This window comes from Crocuta crocuta, unplaced genomic scaffold, assembly GCF_008692635.1.
Source record: "Crocuta crocuta isolate KB4526 unplaced genomic scaffold, BGI_CrCroc_1.0 scaffold27, whole genome shotgun sequence".
Classification (NCBI taxonomy): Eukaryota; Metazoa; Chordata; class Mammalia; order Carnivora; family Hyaenidae; genus Crocuta; species Crocuta crocuta.
In genome coordinates, this window is record NW_027532250.1 from 7,705,847 (window position 1) to 7,725,711 (window position 19,865).

At 44.4% G+C, this 19,865-nt stretch overlaps 1 protein-coding gene across 1 annotated transcript in view; it reads left to right on the plus strand.

Moving 5' to 3' along the window:
• Positions 1-19,865, plus strand: part of B4GALT5 (beta-1,4-galactosyltransferase 5) — a 74,040-nt gene that overhangs the window by 36,277 nt on the left and 17,898 nt on the right. The window contains exon 2 of the mRNA XM_077778301.1: positions 17,128-17,262. Coding sequence (XP_077634427.1) covers positions 17,145-17,262 — 118 coding nt within the window. The 5' untranslated portion in view covers positions 17,128-17,144. The remainder of the gene's footprint in view (positions 1-17,127; positions 17,263-19,865) is intronic.

Consider the following 19,865-nt stretch of genomic DNA (forward strand, 5'->3'; position numbering starts at 1 on the left):
GTTTGACAAAGGTAGTATCTTCAGTCAATAGCTTAACTTGATCTCTGCTTTTATTACCGCTCCCAGCATAAATTATTTAGCACAAACACAGACATAATCTCATAAAATTACTTGATATTAGTGGCCTGCTGTGAGCATCATTTTCTTGAGTATGTTGTGCTGTTGTGCTCTAACCACAAATTAGCAGCAGATACTTCAAGAGAATCTTTTTGTGGATCCATTGAGAAGGGTTATTTGGGTAGAAGTTTGTAGTTGGGGTTACTTGTTCATTTTTTTCTCCTTCTAGGTGAATTTTCCTTTTATCCTTTAGTTCATATCTTTCTTCGCACTTTTTGTTTTTGTTTTTGCTTTTTACCTGGTAATATTTCAACCCCTCAAAAATTTTGCAGTTACCCCATCACCGGACTGGTCATTTTATGAGCAGAGATCCAGAAAGTGCCAGGCTTTGTTTGGGGAGCTGAATTTGGGGCTGAGGGGGCCTTAAGATTCAAGACCTGCAGTCGTTTAAGAATCGGGGTTTTTTAGGGTGGCCTCACAAAATACGGTGACCCCACTCTAAAGATGAAATCATTCACTTACCCCCTTAATGATTTGCCAGATTGTTGAAGTAAAGTCTAGAGCTAAAAATTGTGTTTCTTTTTAACAGTGATCTAATTGTGAAAAGCACAGATGGCTACTGACAGTTTATGAATGTTAGGCATTTGGTGATTTTCAAAATAACCATGGGAAAGAAAAACTCCAAGGTGAGAAGAGAGCCTGCAAATCAACTAGCCACATTACTGGGTTTGGGGGTCTTCAGACAGCAGAAGCAGCAGAACAGAGAACAGGCATATACGAAATCGGCTCATGTGCTTGTGATAGATCAGGTTTGGGCTTCCTGTGCACCGCGCCCCTGGAGCATTGATTGCAGGAGCTGATTGGTCAGAGGCCTCTGCTGGCAAACCCAAGGCTCCGAAAGCAGCGTTAAACCCTGGAGAGTCTAGGCGTGGGCGTGGTGGGAGAGGTTAATTGGCCCCTGAGTGCACTCGGAGTGCTGCTAGGATCTCATCCCTTGATAAACTTACTCCCTCCGGCTGTCTTGTTAATATTTAAAAATAAAGTGCGGAATCTATTACAAAGGACTGTAATTTAATTTTTCTGGCATTTCAGTGCTCTGCGGTTGTCAGCAGAGGGTCGTTTTTATAACGTCTTTGGACATCCTGAGTTTTAACTCTTAACTGATACAGGTTTTTTTAAGCTTATTTATCTATTTTGAAAGAAGAGAGACATTATGAGTGGGGCAGAGAGAAAAGAAAGAGAGAGAGAGAATCCCAGGCAGGCTCTGAGCTGCCAGTGTGGAGCCCCATGCGAGGCTCAAACTCACAAACTGGGAGATCATGACGTAAGCTGAAATCAAGAGTCAGATGCTTAACTGACTGAGCCACCCAGGCGCCCCCAGGTTTTTAAAAAACTTGTTTTTGTTGTTTTTCTTTTTTGATCGGAGGGTGTGTATTCCTAGGAATTTTTGCCTGAGAGTAAGGCCAACCTCAGGAAGAGTCACTTTTCTTTCTGTAAAGCTGCAAATGTAGTTTTGAAAAGGAGCTGCAAATAAGCCGAGGTGGGAACGCTACTTGCAAAGAGGGAGGAGCACACCTGGGTTTGGTGTTCACTGGCATCTTCGTTCCCCTCTCTTCTCATCCTGAGCACATGTTTTTGCTGTGATTGTTGAATTTTCCTGGGAATTGTTGCTTGTCTTCATCTTGGGTTTTGTGTCTCTAAGTTCCAGGCAAGAGGAGGGAGAGGTGTGGTCTGAGATCTTGGCTGCTTCCAGAGCGTTGCTGATGTCCATTGAGGGTGGAATGGGAAGTGGTAGGATCTGGAACTGCAGAGACAGAGGCCAAGTTTCATGGACTCTTCTAAGTCATGCAATGCGTGAGGAATTTGAACTTGCCCTTGGAGGCAGTGGAAAGCCATAAATTGAGGGAGGAACAGAGAAATTTATTTGTAATTTCTCCTCAACTCTCCTATGAAATTATAGGTAAAGAGTAAATGTAATTCTTGATTTCAAAGACAAAGAAATTTTTTTTTTTGGTCTAAAATAGCCACTGACTGCTTTAACTTCTTATGTGAGCATTACTTAGGTATTTACTCCCTGTATTATGTTTTTTATCCATTTACAGGATTCTCTGTGTAGTATTAATATAATTTAGATCTAGTTGGCAATTTAGATACATCCAGAATCAGACTTTTCCTCCAGCTTCTTCTTCTGAAAAAATTCATACCTACAGAAAAATTAAAAGATGAACACAGTGTACATGTTACCTACCGTTCATCTGGGGTCAACAGTTATTCCCATTTGTTTTATTTATTTTAACTCTGGCTTTTTTTTTTCCCCCCTGACCATGTGAAATTCAGTGGTCACTACATCAAGACATTTAACCTCCAGGGGCACCTGGGTGGCTCAGTCGGTTAAGCGTCCGACTTCGGTTCTGGTCATGATCTCACTGTTCGTGGGTTCAAGCCCCATGTCAGGCTCTGTGCTGATAGCTAGCTCAGAGCCTGGAGCCTGCTTCGGGTTCTGAGTCTCGCTCTCTCTCTGACCCTCCCCTGCTCACTCTGTCTCTCTCTCTCTCTCTCAGAAATAAATAAAACATTAAAAAAAAAAGACATTTAACCTCCAAATGCATCAGCATGGATCTCAAAAGTGTTAAGAATGGGGTGCCTGGCTCAGCTGGTGAGAATGTGACTGACTCTTGATCTCGAGGCTATGGGTTCGAGCCCCACCTTGGGTGTAGAGATTGTTTAAAAATAAAATCTCGAAAAAAACTATATTTTCAGGGTGCCTGGGTGGCTCAGTCCATTAAGCTTCCGACTTGAGCTCAGGTCATGATTTCCTGGTTCCCAAGTTTGGAGCCTTGCGTCACAGCTCGGAGCCTGGAGCCTGCTTCCGATTCTGTGTCTCCCTCTCTCTTTCTCTGTCTCTCCCCTGCTTGAGCTCTGTATCTCTCTCTCTCAAAAATAAAAATATTTTTTAAAAGTGATATGTTCCTGTACACTATTATTTTCCTGTATACTATTATTGCAATTAAGAAAATTAACAGTACTTTGGTAATATCTTCTGGTATCCAGACCATATCCAAGTTTCCCCAGTGGTGTTCAGCGTGTTATTTATAGCCACCCTGCCTCAAATCGCGTACTATATTTGATTACGTCTCTTTGGTCTCAGTCTGTAGTCATCCCGCCCCTCCCCATAGCCCTTAATATAGTAACTTGGAAGAGTTCAGGCCAGTGGTTTATAGAATGTTCTACATTCTGGAGTTGCTTGGCGTCCGTTTGATGTATTTTTTAATCCCCTGGATTTTTGTAAGCTAGAAGATAGTTTTGAAAGCTTGATTAGATTTAGGTTATGAGCTTCTGCCAAGAAGGTTCTGAACGTAATGTTGGCTTGTTCCAATGTTAGTGATGCCGTTTTGATCCCTTGGTCGGGTGGCCCAGGTCTGAGCTCTCCATTGTAGACGTACCTTTTCCCCTTTGCAATCAAATAATCTGTGGGAAGTTTTTTTAATGTTCCACAGTAGTCTTACAAGTTTTGACCACGCATTACTCTTTCCAGCATTTTCTTGCTTGGCCCTTCTCTTTCTGTGGACTTGGTAGGTCTTGCATTGCTTAAGCATGTGTACATCACTTAAGGAAAGAAGTGCTAATGATCATTCTGGATCAAATCAAGTGAAAGATCAAACAACATAATAGATGGGAGGCAGTGAGTCCAGTGTCTGCCTGGCTCAGAGGACCCCTTTCTAGGACCACATTGGATGTTTGCTAAAGACGGCCGTCTGGTCTGGAGGAAGGTATCATACCCACAGGGTGTTAAGGGAAGATCTTCCTTTGCTAAGTGTTTATGCCTGGAGTCAAGACATTTTCAAGTGCTTTCTTTGGTAATTTTTGCCTTTCTGTGGAAATCACGGCTCTGATTTCCGTGTGTGACAATGTGAGAGTTAATGTCAGCTAGAATGATGTCTTTGCAAACACTTAAATTCCTAAAGAGTAGATAACCCTATTAGTCTGTTATAATCTTCCAGGCTAACAGTAATATGATTATAATATATTATCCCCATAGGACATGGAGAATAGTCTCCTTTCCAAAGAGGCTCAAGAGGGAGACCGCAGAATAGTCTGTGAAGGGTACTTTGGGATTGCAGGCTGGGTGAGAAGAAGCTTGCTTGGTGAGGTTATAACTAGAAGGATCAGAAATTTCAGGATACTAGTGAATCATTTGGGTGTAGGTGAAGGTGGAATATTGGTTTGGGGTTGGAGAAGTCATTTGGATCTAAAGCAATAAAGGGAGGGAGCCCCTAATACAGCAAAAGCTCAGTTGTGTTTTTGTGCCCCCTCTTCCCCATATTAAAATGCACGATTGTTTTTTAAAAAATGAAAAAAATGAAAAAGACCAGGGGCACCTGGGTGGCTCAGTTGGTTAAGCGTCCGACTCTTGGTTTCGGCTCAGGTCGTGATCTCACAGTTGTGGGTTCAAGCCCCACATCGGGCTCTGTGCTAATAGCACAGAGCCTGCTTGGGGGTTCTCTCTGTCTCTGTCTCTCTCAAAATCAATAAATTAAAAAAAGAAAAGAAAAAGACCATGTTCAAAGGCAGCACTCCTAGAGTGTGTTCATAGATATTCAGCAGGTGCTATGTGAAAAAGGCGTTCTTAGTAATGAGAAGAAAAGCTAGTCAAAATGAGATAAAAGGGGGTAGATGTCTGAGGCTGGATTCTCCCCTTCCATGCATTGGCTACTGGTGCTGTGCGGGTAGTTGGTGGACCCAGGAGGCAGGCAAGAGTAATAAGCCCCCGCCCCTATTCTTTTGTCTCTCAGCCCCCTTCCCTCCCAGCCATAGAAGAAGGCTGATGCCAGGCTTCGGGCTCAGCCTTCGGAGGTGATTCTGCTGGGCCAGCGCCATGCGAAATAAACAGTCTTTTCTGATTCCCTGCTTTTCTCCTCCTGGGCGCTGAGTATTTGCTGTAAGAGTAACTCTGGAAAATATGAAATTTGCGGTCAGTTCAAACAGATTTGGTTGCTGCATGAACTTTCACTGTTGGAGCAGAGAACTTCTTTATTATATAAGGGTTTTTCTGACAGCCACCAAAATGCCGCACGGTAACAAAGAAAAGAAAGTGCTGACGACCCATGATTCTACCAAGTGGAGAGGACTCTGAACATTTGATGTACATACAAATTGTTAAACTGTTTTATGCATTTAGTTTTCCTGTGTTTCTTTTTCTTTAGTACAGATGTGGTGTGCTACACACATTGTTCGACAGTATGATTGTTTAGATGAAATAATGATCGCTTAGGTTTCCATGGTGTTGACTTTGCCATAATTTTTGTCCTTAGGCCTTACTGTTGCACATTTAGGTAGGTTTGTGGTTTTGCTTTTATAGATAAGACCGAGATAAACATCCTTGAATGCATTTATTTGCCCAGTTATTTCTTTAGGATGAATTCCTGGAAGTGGTAACTCTTAGGTTAAAGAGTGAACATTTCATTTCGATATGTATTGCCGGTTTGCCCTCTAAGGGTTATGCCAATTTCTAGTCCCTTCAGCGGGTGTGAGGTACCTATTCCCTGCATCCTCACCAACATTCGTTATCAGTGTTTTGAATCATTTAGGCAAGCAGCTTGGAGCTTCATCCTAAAACCTTAACGTTTCTTATTTGCAAAAGGATAGAGGAAACATAGTTGTAGGCAGATAGCATTTCAGAGGTGAAGAAATTCAATTCTTTGCTCTAGAATTGTGTTCTTTTAAATCACAACTAAAATATAATTTTTCAGCATGGTACGAGAGGAGAGAGAGAGAATTAGAAGCCCTTTTATGACCCTTGTTCATTGTCGGGGGCTCCAGTGTAATTTCCTGACCTGTGTGTATGGAGAGGGAGGTGGCCCCAGGAGTGTGGCCTCCCCATCCATTCAAGCACCCTTTCCAGCTCTATCGTGAAGGGGGCTGAAGCGCCACTGTTCTGGAAATGAAGGCCAACAGTGTAGGGCAGTCATACCCTAACCGGCTATGGAAAGGGAGAGGAGAGAAGGCAGAAAATGTAAATCTGGGGTGTGTGTAGTCCAGTTTCTCCAAAGTGAAGAAAGGAGAAAACAACACACTTAACAATCGTGAGATTTGAAGGGTAAGGAGACTTAGCAGTTTGGTGATTCTCAAGGTCCAAAGGGAAGGGAGAAGAGTCAGAAATTTTTGGTATTATATGATTCTGTATTTCGAATGCATTTCGTGTAATTGTGTCTGTAGATCTCCCGTTGTATCAGTGCTGGGGGTCGTGGCTTGGTTGGAAAGAGATTGAAAAACCTCATACAGTTCAGTATGAACATTATACAGATGGGGGCCAGCCAGGGTCCAGAGACCACAGGGCCAGCCAGGGACAGGACTCAACCCAGGGTCCCCGGTTCAGGAACTTCCCCTCCACCTTTTTTCTTAGCACGAAGATTTTTATGAGGGGTTTCTTACCTCTCCCACCATATCTGTCATTTGTGTGGTACACATATGCTCTCCTCCCCAAAGACAGAAAGGTAGAATCCCTTGTCCATATGTAAATGTTTGGTTTCTGCAGACATTTCTGGTCCTAAGAAGCTCTCCTGGGCTTCAAGGCAGGGAGGACTTGAGCAAGCCATTATTAACAACCTTTCTAGAACAGAATGTTGATATGGGGATAATTCAGATATGGCAGCTACATACTTTCTATACTTGCTCTCAGCCCCCCCCCCCCCCCCGNGAAATTGTGCATGCTTTGTTTATTAATGATTAATGTCTGTTGTTAGATAAATTCACTCTGCCTGGAAGTATCCTTGATTTTTTTCTCCATATTACACACACACACACACACACACACACACACACACACACACACACACACGGTAGAGAAAAGTTGTAATAATAGAAGAGGGGGAAAGAAACAACTTACATACTGTTAACACTTAAGCCTGTTTGTAAACTTGCTTATATTTTGCCTTATGCAGATGCTCATTCTTTAGCAATAGTTACTGTATGTAACAGAACTTGTTTCGTGTTAAAATGATAGTCTGTGTTAGGTGTTTAACTCTTGTTCTGTGTATAAGGCTTCATAGTTTGTACTTGTAACGTTACAGAGGGCTCTGTCAAGTGTATGTTTCCCAGTTAACTTCTCTGTTATTTTACTGCTGCTATTGAGTTGTCCTCCAAGTTTTTGCTGTGAGAAATAATTTAATAAAAGACTTTGTGTGTAGAATGCCCTCATGTTTGGAATAGGTTGCTTGAGATTGCTAGAGCAGAGGATATGAGCGTTTTTATGGCTCTGTGTTGAATTTGCAAATAGTTTTTCCAAAGGGTTATACCGCTTTACGCTTAAACCAGCAAAGTTAGTCAAGGATAAGTTTCACTGTGCCCTTTTCTGGCTGAATCTTCCTGGTGTGGTTGCAGAAACCCTGATGTTCCTCTTGCTTTAGAAAACAGGTCACCTCCACCAAACGGCTGTTAATAGCCTGCTGTGTGCCAAGCTGTAATTCATTAATTTAATAAATAGCGAGTGTCTACTCATTATCAGACATTATAGATGGGGGAGGGGCAGAGTTAGACAGTCTGTACTCATTACGATGCTCACAGCCTGCTGGAAGAGCCATGCTCACAGGTATGGTGGGGTCATGGATAAGAGTTCATGTATCAGTTGGGAAAGAGCCCAGACCATTCTAATCCTGGGGGTGGAATGATACCAGGAAAAACTATGAAAAGAGCCATTAAAGCTTAGTATTCACCAGGGCACCTTCAGACGGAGAGGGGGCGGCCCCAGCGGGAGGTGGTACTCTGTCTGGTGGCCTGGGAGGTTAGGCCCAGGAGGTGGGTGGAGCCTTTGTCTCGCTGGAATCAGCTGCCCAGAGCAGCGTGGTTCTGTCGGTCCACATCTCCACCTTCTCTGCAACTTAACCCCCAAGGCAGAGCCAGGGTAGATGCAGGCATTCGATGGAAACAGTGCCAAGTAGGTAATTTACAGTTTTCTCCGACCCAGGGTTCCGTGCAGGTTACACAGTGCGGGACTTGGGCTTCCTCGCTCGCCGAGCCCCTCTTGTGGGTCTGTACTTGTGGAGGTTTGTAATCGTGCTATTAGGTATTTGGGGGGAACAAAGCAGAAGCTTAAGTGACTGCCTTAGGCAGCTTGGCTAGTTAATATCTGTTTAGGCAGCGTTTTCATTTCTAATCTCATATACAGTTTAATAATTTAACAGCTAATACACTAACGGGTCAGTGGAAATGGTAACAGAGTATTTCATAGTTGTTAATTTTTACCACTTGGGTTTTTTGTATTTGTTTTTATTTTAATTGCTGGGAATAATAACCAGGGAGGGTGGAAAACAGAATTTATGATTGACTTGGTGGTTTTTCTGCCTCACATGGGAATAACTAGGAAAGTAAAAGGTTTGTGGAGTGAAATTTTTCCTCCAGTATAATTTTGGGGATTCCTAACTCTCTTAGTGCCCTCCTCCAACACCCAGTTTTCTTTAAATACTTTTTGTGTGAAAATTGCCACACAGTTGCTCTGGAGCATTAAAATAGATGTGCCAAAGACTGTAAATTTGTTATCAAAAAATTCCTTGCATCTTAAAAAAAAAAAAAAAGCTTCTTTTCTTTCTTAGATATGTGTCACGGTGCACTCACCACCTTGAATGTTACTGTCTATCTCTCAGTGTCTAGTGTAAGCCTCCAATATTTAAGTAGATCTGAAACACAAAGATTCAGGATTCACATTAGAGCTTCAAACTTAGTACATTTTCATAAAACTTAGTAAAATTTTAGGGGTGCACCACACTCTATCCTGAGCACAGACACCCACTACTGAAGTGTAATTTTGGGAGCCAGTCGGGTGCAAGATATTAACACTAAGGATCCAGAGGAAAGGAACCTATAAGCAAGTGTGGTGGGAACAGTAAGTGTGCATTCAAGAGATTCTAGGCATTTGAGAACCAGAGAAGATGGAACATAGTATTTGTTAAAAACTTGGACTCTGGAGACAGAGAAATCTTGGCTACACACAGTCAAGTTACTTTTCCCAGCCTGAGTCCCCTCAGTCTATAAGATGAGGGTAGTAACCTACCTTGGTTTAGTGTGAGGTGGAAATGAGGTGACAGACACAGGTATCCGGGAAAGTGCTGGCACACAGGCTCAGCAAATGCATGACTTTTTCTAGGAATGCATCTCTTTATAAGGGTGTGTGTGTGTGTGTGTGTGTATGTGTATTATATGGATATATATAAAAGCAGAATAAGTGGGGGGGCGCCGGGGTGACTCAGTCAGTTAAGCGTCTGACTTTGGCTCAAGTCATGATCTCACAGTTTGTAGGTTCGAGCCCCGCCTCGGGCTCTGTGCTGACAGCTCAGAGCCTGGATCCTGCCTCAGATTCTGTGTCTCCCTCTCTCCCAGACCCTCCTCTGCTCACCCTGTCTCTCCCTCTCTCTCAGAAATAAATAAAAAAACATTTAAAAAAAAGTAAGCATTAAAAAATGTTTTAAAAAAGCTGAATAAGTGAATGCATTCTTTTACTGAACACCTCTGTGCAGAGCAGTGAACACTGGTAATCTCTGTTTTGGGTGCTAGAGATTTTAGTTATTTTTCAGGTTCTGGTTCTTCTCAGAAAATATTGGCCCAAAAAAGTGGTGCAGGCTTTGTAAATACTATAGCACGGCAAAGCGCGGACTCCAGAATTCCTATGACACGTCTCTGTTCTCTGTTTCCCCTTAATTTTTATTGTATCCTGTGTGCGTTTCTTACATATGGGGGAGGGGACAGAAAGTGAGAAACTTTCGTGTTTTCCTCTCTTCCTTTTCTGCTTCTGTTCCCTTTATATTCTCTCCCTTTCCCCGGCCTTTATTTTATATCAAGAGCATGGACGTCTGAATGGGGTATAACCCTGTTGGGGTTAATGGGGTATAATCTATTCATGGATTTGTCACCGTGTTTCCCCGTAACGTGCTTGACACTGTTAGAAGTCACACATTGCATGGTCTGTAGGGGTGGTCAGAGCAGAGATGCCCGGTGTGAGTAAATCCAGGGAAAGAAGCCATGGTCTGACAGCCTGGGCCAGTGCGAAGCGGCACCTTTGCCTGTCCGATGCCCGCCCCACCCCCAACCAGCTCTCCCTGCTGTGGTCAGGGGGACCCAGCAGTCCCCAGCTTTCTCAAACCCTGACGTCTTCACTCCACTCCATCTGCCGGCTTCCAAGATTTTGGCAGACGAGATATTCCCCTGCTGCTTCACACAGAGCGAAAATATGGCCTTTGGTAAGATTTGGACACCCAACTTTTAATAACCAAGTGGGATTCTGCCCACAGAGCCCTAGTCAGTTCATCCAAAGAATTTCCGTCCTTGGATTAAGGAACTTAGGTTCTAGATACTAAAAATAAGAGTCCTTTCTCTGGAAGCATGAGTGAGTCGGGGCGAATTTACTTGTTTGGATTGATACCTGCTAGTTGGCCCACCCGAAATCTGACCCTGGACTATTTCTTCAATGTCAAGCCCCTAAATATAGCACATAAAGCCCTTTGTGATCTCACGCCCTCTGTTCTTCTGGCCTCCTCGCGCGCTGTGCCATACACACCCTTCATTCCAGCCGTATGAGCTGCTTTTTGATCCTCAAACGTATTTTCTGCCCCGGTGCCCGTTCGTCCTCAAGGGTGCCCTCCCTGGCCTGGACTTGTGCAGTGCTGGTCTTTCAAGACCCTGCCCTAGACGACCCCTCTTCTTGAGCACGTTTCCCTGCCCTCACAGCATGACTTAGCGGCCCCTCTCCTGTCCCTTGGGAAGAGGACTGGTTACAGATTTCCTTCCCCGGGTCCTGCAGTGCAGGCAGTGACAAGGATCATACCTTCTTTATGGTTATCTGTTTATCCACCCAGTGGAGGGCAGTCCTTGGCACATAATAGGTATATAAGGAGTGTTTACCTGGCTTCCCTTCCGTATGTTTCTTTTAATAAAAATGTGTAAGCGTATAAAGTCTCACCTTATTAAAGTCAGAAACAGCACGAACGCACACATGCGTACGCTGTTACCTCTCTTTGCTTCCCCCCCCCACCATTTAATAGGGTATCCTGAAATTCAGTTCGCGGATTTTCTTCATTCTTTTTTTTTGGGGGGGGGGTACCTTTTATCAAAATCCACAAATAAGTGAAGCAATATAAGTGAACAACAGCTTGATGACGTTTTACAAAATGAACACACCCATGTAAACAGTACCCAGGTCAAGAAATTAAAAAGCTACCAGAAGCCTCCTTCCAACCACACCGCCCACTTCAAGGGTTCCTGTCCTCCTGACTTTTTTTTTTTTATAAATAGTTTTATTGTCAAGTTGGTTTCCATATAACACCCAGTGCTCATCCCCACAAGTGCCCTCCTCCGTGCCCATCACCCCCCTTCCCCTCCCCCCTATACCCATAATCAGTATTCAGTTTGTTCTCGGCATTCAAGAGTCTCTCATGGTTTGCCTCCCTCCCTCTCCCCAACTATTTCCCACCTTCTTCTCCCCCACGGTCCTCCGTTAAGTTCCTCCTAATCCTCCTATACGTGCAAACATATGGTATCTGTCCCTCTCTGCCTGATCCTGACTTCTTACTCAGTAGACTAGTTGTGCCTGTTTTTGACTTTGCACTTCATGGACGTGGAATGGTAATGTGGACCCTTTGGTGTCTTTGGCTTCACGTGATGTGTGAGAGGCCCATTGTGTGGTCGCTCACACTTGTAGGCCGTGCATTCTGGTCGCTGTATAGATGCTGATTCAGATGAACTATGGATTTTTAATCTGTTCTACTGTAGAAAGACTCGTGGGTTCTTTCCAGTTTGGGGCTATTTTTAATGGTTCCTCACTTTTCTTCACGGCCTCCTAGTATCCATCCGTGTGGATGTACAGTAACTTATTCAACCAGTCTCTTTTGGATGGACATTTAAGTTCTTCCCAATGTTTTTCTATCACGAATAACGTTTTGAATTAACTTGTGCCTTATATTAGGGGTATGAAAAAAAAAAACCAAACCACTTCATGAGGAGGGAAAGCCCCAGAGAACATTTATTGGGGGGAAGAGCTAATCGAATTGGCAGCTCTGCTCAATTGGTAAAAAGAAATTGCTGAAATTTTCTTAAGAACAGGTTAGTTCAGGGAACATTTTGGGTTCCTCTCATAAAGGAGTGGGAGGTGGTGTAAGAGAACGGCTTGGAATCCCATATCTGTACCTGCTGGGGCACAGCCTCATTCAGAAGACTCCACGTTTATCGTCCTGACTTAATCACTTGTTTACAGATTTGCTGTGCACCTTCCTTGTTCCAGACCCACTGCCCTAGCTGCCAGGGGCATAGCTCCTTGCCTTCAGGGAGCTCCCATTCTAGTGAGGGAAGTAGCCACAGACAAGACAAAGAAGAAAATGTATAGTGTGTGAGCCGGGAAAATAAAACCGGAAGGCGTATTGGGCTGTGGGTGTGCACACATGCCGGTGCGTGTTGGGGTGTTCGGTGTTGGGGTAAGACACAGGTCTTAAAGAGCCGTCAGGAAAAGAATGGCTTTCTTCTACTTTTAGCTTACCGAGCCAGATGTAACCAACATTAAGGACACACATGTTGAGGATTAAAAAATAATGAGCTCTCTAAATATGTAGAATTCTATAATTTTGTCTTTCGCTCAAATGATTTTGCTCCTAATCTGGAATGTCAGATCTCACTGTCTCGTAAGGAATTTCTGTGAGTCAGAGTCACTTGTTAATGTGTGTGTTCAAGTGAAAATCATTTACCTGATTCATAAGGATGTGGAGGCTGACCAGAATTCTAACAGAGAGGGGAGAGTGTGCCTTCCGGTTTAGGAGACCCAGGGCTTTGCTTCCGCAAATGATCTAGTTAAAGCCATGGCCCAAGGCTGCTTACGCTGGCACAGGGATGGAAATGTCCAATTGTGTACACCCGAACAGGGCTTATTTTTCTCAACTGCATTATGGTCATAAGAGAGATCCCTTAACCTAGATACTGGGGCTGGATCATAATCATGGTTTCTTGTGAAAGTGTAAAGAAGTTAATAGTAAGCCTGAATTTGTAGTAAGTGCTATTTTAACACTTATCACACTGCATTATAATTGTTTAATTGTGTCTGTACCTTACTCTGTGCTGTCTTACTCATCCTGGGCCCCAGTGACCTAGTACTGCCTGTCAGGAGCACCCAGGAAAGCAGGTGCTCACTCAGCAGATACTTGTTGACACAATGGAGGACTGAACAACAGAGTGCCAGTTTAAATCAGGTTTAAAAAAATTTTTTTTTATGGTTTTTATTTATTTTTGAGACAGAGAGAGGTAGAACATGAGCGGGGAAGGGGAAGAGAGAGAGAGAGACACAGAATCTGAAACAGGCTCCAGGCTCTGAGCTGTCAGCACAGAGCCCGACGCGGAGCTCGAACCCACAGACTGCAAGATCATGACCTGAGCCGAAGTCGGAGACTCAACCGACTGAGCCACTCAGGTGCCCCTAAATTAGGTTTTAAAAAATAATACTAATAAATAAATTCATTGGTTTTTTTTTTGGGGGGGCGTTGTTTTAGCTGTGGTTCAGCCACGGTTGATCAAGACGATATTATTGGGAAGTACTGTTTTCCCAAAATGTCATGGCACACCTAACCTCACCTGTCTGGGTTTTTTTGTTTTTGTTTTTTTTTATATTTTTATTTATTTCTAGGAGAGAGAGAGACAGCGTGAGCAGGGGAGGGTCAGAGAGAGAGGGAGTGACAGACTCTGAAACAGGCTCCAGGCTCTGAGCTGGCAGTCAGCACAGAGCCCGATGCGGGGCTCGAACCCACGAACCGCGAGATCATGACCTAAGCGAAAGTCGGACGCTTAACCGACTAAGCCACCCAGGCGCCCCATCACCTGTCTGTTTTTGACTTCACTGACTGTATGACCTTGGGTAAATGACTTCTGGAGGACTTCTTTATCTCAAATAAAAAATCAAGATGATATTGACTTCACGAAGCTGTGAATTTTACCGGTGGGTAAAAGTGATGGGAAGACATTTTGGACCCATCTCAGAGGAGGATTTTCTTTGAAGTTGGCTGTGTTTTACATAGATTCGGTCTTTGTGGAAGGCACAGCTCTGGGTTGATGTGGAAGTAGTAAATGGGCTTGAAGAGTGTTTTTCAAAATCTCATCCAATTTTGAGTCTATGAATTTGTGTTTATTTTCTTTTGTTTGGCAAAATGTATTGCCTCAGTCTTTTTTTTCTAGCATTGTGGTAATTCCTGCAGATAATTAGAAAAAGCATGAATAGATGGTTTGAGTAAATTTGTTAGTCGAATGGGAAGACTAACACATGTGACAATTGTTAGGAAACTAAGACAAAATATAAACAGAGGGCAAATTTCTGATAATCTGTAAGAGTACCACAGAAATTTGAAGAGGACTAAAGGAGTGTAACTGGGAGTTGAAGGGTTAATGAGATGTGTGTGGTGGACAGGAGCGCGGAAGCTCCCGGATGGAAGGCTTTTAAGCAGGAGCAGTGTGGATAAATCTGTAATTAAGAAAGATCCATCTGGCAGCTTTGTGTAGGAGATAAAGGCTGGAGAGCTAGCTCCTTAACAGGAACCACATAAGCCACGTGGGTGCCTGCAATCTTTGAGGGAGAGGCTGTGGCCAGAGCGGGTCCTAAAGCTCAGTCCTCTGAGCATGGGCGCACCTGCTGCGGGCCATTGCTCAGCTGAGCTTGGTGAAACTGCATAGAGAACCTAAAGCCTAGAAACTGACTGTAAGTTGCATAGTTCTTACTTGCCTCTTAGGATAATTATGAGGATTAAATGAGATAAAGAATTACGTAACGAAGTGCTCAGTCAGTGTTACTTACTATTATTATGTGGCTGCACTTCCCTAGAGCCCTGATTCTGGAGCTGTTCTCAGAGCCCCCCTCCCCCATTGGTATCACCTGTGAGCTTGCTACAAGTGCAAATTCATGGGCTCTCCTCAGGCTCCATGTAGCTCTGCAAGGTGGTAGGCAGGGAAAAGTTGAGGACTGTCCCCAGAGGAATCCTACCCTTCGGATTCCAGAACAAAGAAAGGGAGAGAATTTAAGGGGCCAAGAACAGTGTCCTGTGCAGTGCAGAAGATACAAGCACCGAACCGACTGTGAAACTTAGGGAAAGGAAAGCAGTGTATTTTTCGCAGTGCCCAGCTAACAGCTTTACACACAAAGTTTAACAAATCTCTGTTTTTATGTTACTGAGGACAGCTGGTTTAGTAGCATGTTGGGGCTGGAAGGAAGATTTCAGGGCAGTTATAATATGTGTAATGTACATATTATGATGATAAAAGACACCATGAAACTACATTAGAAATTTGTTACTGGATGGAGTTTAAATCTTCTGTTGAGGGATATTTCTGGATGCCTGCCTCCTGTGACTGGGCATTGTGCTGTCTATCTGCTGTAAATAGAAAGTGGGATGTGACTCTTGCTTCAGAGGCCTCACAGAATTACACTTTTTTAAGGATTTGAAGCCATCGTTTGCCATAACTTTTCTGGCTACAGAGAATAAGCACTCTATCTGATCTCCTGCCTGCTGACGCCAGAAGTTAACGTGTGGTCTGTCCTCCAGTCGGTGCAAGGCCTCCTTTGAAACTACCTCATTTCCTCCGAAAGCATTCTGAACATTGACTTTTCTTTTTTTTTTTTTTTAATTTTATGGCTCCGGATAGACCTTTGGGATCATTGAAACCTTTTGCAGTATCTTATGTCCCTGTTTAACATGGGCCAGATGGGGTTTTTCATGGAGCGCTGTGCCCAGTGATGCGTCCCCATCCCCACCCATACCCCTGTCGCTGGTGCAAGCAGCGAACACGGTAGCTTGAAGTAAAATAAACTGACTTCTACGTTTCATCCATTTAGCCCTTATTTACTGCCCATTGTGTGCAGGACACTGATGATACTGATGAAGCAGTGTCCACGAAGTATGTCTGTTGGAGGAGCCAGGACAGCCCGAGGCCACGTGTATGGAGTCTGGCAGAGTGGCCCAGACTGTGGGCCGTATACCTGCCTGGTACTTGGCGGGAGGCCGGCCAGGTGTTCAGAGCCTCTCCAGCACACGCTGGAGTTGAGATCTATAAATGTGCGGCCCCTGTGAGGCGTCAGCATGGGGACCTTGGGATGGCTGTGTAAGAGGGTGTGTGTGTCTTAAAACTTTACCATTTCTTGAAAATGGGTGTCCTGGTCGCCGAGACTGCAGGGGGACTGCAGGAACCCTGCTCGTGTGTAATTGTGACCCCCCCCCCGCCCCAGTTTCACATCTCAGGGACACTCCAGAAAACTCCAGCGGAGCTCACTCCCCAGAGATGACGATGATTGGACAGCCTATCCGAGTGATCATTTGTTGCGAATACGTTTTTCAGTTTGGTTTTATTCAGGGTCGGTTGACATATTTGTGTCAGGTGTGCCGTACAGAAGTTCATTACTGTGTAGAGTGTGAAGGGGGAATGTTCCAGGTGACACGTGGACCGAGCACCTGCTCTTGTCCCATTTGCTTTGGGCTTCAGGGCTGAGGTGGGTGGGTAGTCAGACGGCTGACAGTCTTTCACTGTCTTCTCCCCAAATCTCCCCAAAGGAAACTGGCTGGGGCCTTAGTACAGCACTTTGGGAAGGTTGCCAAGACCAGGTCTGGACCTACGTTTCCAGTAGGCAGAGCGGTCAGTGGTTTCCTTTCGTAGCCAGTGACTGCCGAGAAGGCGAACTTAAAAGCAAGATGAGATCTTCTTTAAATGTTTTAATCTGTCCAGAAAGGTTTTGTGATCATCCCAGCGCCAGAACACCGATTGGCGATTTGAAGACCCGGTGGAAGAGAGTTTTTGAAATTTGTGTGTTTGTTTTTTCCTCAGGCTGAATATTGACAGAAATGCCCCCTCGGTCCTACCAGGCCACCCAAGACATCTGGGTGTCCTAGAAACATAGAGCCGAGGAAAGAAAAATAAGAGTCGAAGCACTTTGGGGTTTTAGAGCCGAAAAAAAGTTTTTTTAAAGAATGCAAGGAAGCGAGCCAAAGTATGTGTGTTTATTTTGTTTAGTTTTCATGATTGCTTTTGAATTCACCTCTTTCCCCTCTTCTCTTCTCTTTTCTGCAGTGAACACCTACCTCTTCATGATGCAGGCTCAAGGCATCCTGATCCGGGACAACATGAGAACCATCGGAGCTCAGGTCTACGAGCAGGTGGTCCGGAGCGCATACGCCAAGAGGAATAGCAGCATGAATGACTCAGGTATGTTTTTAGTTAAGAGATGGTCTGATTAGAATGTCTTCTCCCCAGAGAGGTAAATTGGTTCAAATAATCATTTTTGATGGGAAAAAGTGCATTGTAAAAGAGAGAAGGTTTGGCTGAGTCTTCTTTTCTTCCTAAAAAAGGTTCTTGCAAAATGAATCCTTGTTTGTTTTGCCAGCAGTGTATGCCCAAGGGATGGGATGACTCCAGTTTCGATCCTGATACTTTCCAGGGTTGGGGAGGTAAAGAATCTCTCTTAAGACTCTCTTCTTCAGCCTCTAAGAGGGGACTAGAATTGAGCAGATGTTTAGGACACCAGCAAAACAGGAGCGCCCAAAGCTGTTTCTGGAAATAATTTGATTTCACAGAATGTTCCATACTGCCCAGGAGGCAAAACAGAACTTGGTTGGATTTCCTTACACTCGCTTATTTTATGGCTCAACGTAGTAGGGTTAGTTGGTTGGCTTTGTCTCGTTAGTTGCATGTGGTGGTGGTAGTTGGTGGTCCATGGTATTTTCAAAGTAAATCTGGCCCCAGTTGCCACGCAGGAAGAGTTGCTCTGACTCTGTTCTTCCTGTTGGGCTGTACTTGAATTTGGTCAGCTGCCTAGGATTTGCTTCCCTCGCTGTTGATGAGGGCTTTAATTGAGACTTAACAAATTTCTGTGTCGTAAGAATTGCGTAATCTGTGACAGCCTCCACAAATTAGAACAGCCACTTCTGGAAGAAACGTTTAATAGTTCGCCTGGTTCACCTTCCCTAGTCAGGTGTGGTTTTCATCCTGTGGTTTAATTCCAGCTCGAAGGCTGAGTTTGGTGGTCAGAATCATTCAGCTTTGCAGAAAGCTTTTCTTCAGCTAAAGATAGCGATGACGGACGGAAGAGTGAACATTTCTGCCTTCTCAGTCTTTTGGAACTTTTACCTGTGGCTTTTATTATCTTAACAAGTGCTAATTATATAAAGAGGAATAAAGAACACAGAGGTTAGATGGCTTGCCTAACATTATATTAAAAGAGCTTATTCCTGAATCATGGTTTTGACTCTATTTTTATAAAGGCTGTACATGGCAAGTTCTTTACCTTTGAAAGCTGTCTTTTTTGTCTCTCTTTTTAACTCCTCCAAAAATTGAACATAGAAGGTATTTCCAGATGGTTAAATGGGGCGGTTGTGAGGCGTCTCTCGTCTGGCCAGGGATGGTTTTGATTTAAAAAAAAAACAGACACCCCGAGATTTTATTTTGCTAAGCATTTATGATTAGCCTTTGTATTTCTTTAGCTGAGAACTAAGGTGCTTTCCTGTGGCTTTCTTACTGATTTCACCCAAGCCTAGCGCAGTATCATAAAATGAGTTTAGTTGAAGAAATATTCTTGCCTCCAAACCAGCCCTCTCGTCTTCGGTATGAAGTTCAGTGATTGAGCAGAGCTCACTGTACGTAGAATGGGAGATCGCTTTGCAAACATTGCAGATGAAAATCCTGTGGTGGCTTGGGAATCTCAGGAGAAAGCATTGCCTCTCAAAGGGAAGTGAAATCCTTAAAAGAATTGACCACATCCTTGTTTATCAGCAGTCTGGCCTGCTGGCCAGTTTAGCAACAAAGGACTATAGTTAGCAAACTGAAGCTTTAATACTTCCTTTCTTCTTGTTTGTGAAGAGTGAGCGATTGGCTTTTCAGAGCTTTTCGGCCAAATTGTGGTTTCACGGAACAATGGAAGAGGGGTCCGTGCAGTTTCTAACGGCCTGAGAGAAGGCTGAGCACACTGTCCTTTCCTAATTCACTGGGTATGGTATTAGATCTTGCAAATAACCTCACACACCGTCACCCTTGACTCCAGCTTGGCCCCATCAGGTAGGCAGGATTTTCTCATTTGCACACGTAGGACAGGTTATCTTGAAGGTGTTCCAGTGACGTGGTCAGGTGACTTTGCCTGGACCCTGCCCTAAACCTGCGCTTCATTGTGTGATGAAACTAGGGAGTCCTTTGACTACTCATCCAGAGCTTTCCCTGCTGAATCAGTCAGGGGAAAAGGAGCATTTGTGCTGTCGTGACGTTTATCTGGTCCAAGTGCCCATGCCTCTCCAGGGTGAGGTGATGCTAGGACTTCCCATTGGGGCATTTGGCGAGTTAGTCTGTTCTCTCTCAGAAGTTAGAGGGGCACAGGCAGGCTCCCGTCCCTACCCAGGCGCGGGATCTCACTGACCACCCTGGGGATGCTTGTCTTTGAAAACCAGGTTGTGCCCTTGGACGGCATATGCAGGGATTGTTATTTGATTTTCCATGTGTCTATCTTCAAATTGTCATAGACCAAAATAATTCTTCCCAGCATCCCCATGGTTGGAAGAATCATCCAGTTCGTGTTCATGGTGTGTTTCCCTTACGCATTGGAAGTCTTTAGCCGTCAGGGGCTGTGTTGCTGTGTGCACGATGCTGTGCTGGCGCGGTCTCTTGGACTCGTCCTGGGAGCTCCGTAAGGCAGCTGCTGTCTTCCCACTTTGGGGATGAGGGGGTGAAACGCAGAGCTCGGTGTGGCTGTGGGGCAGGGCTTGGCGACCTCCAGATGCCGGCAGCGCCTTCCCGGCCTTTCTCGTCTGCGTGGCCCCAGCACA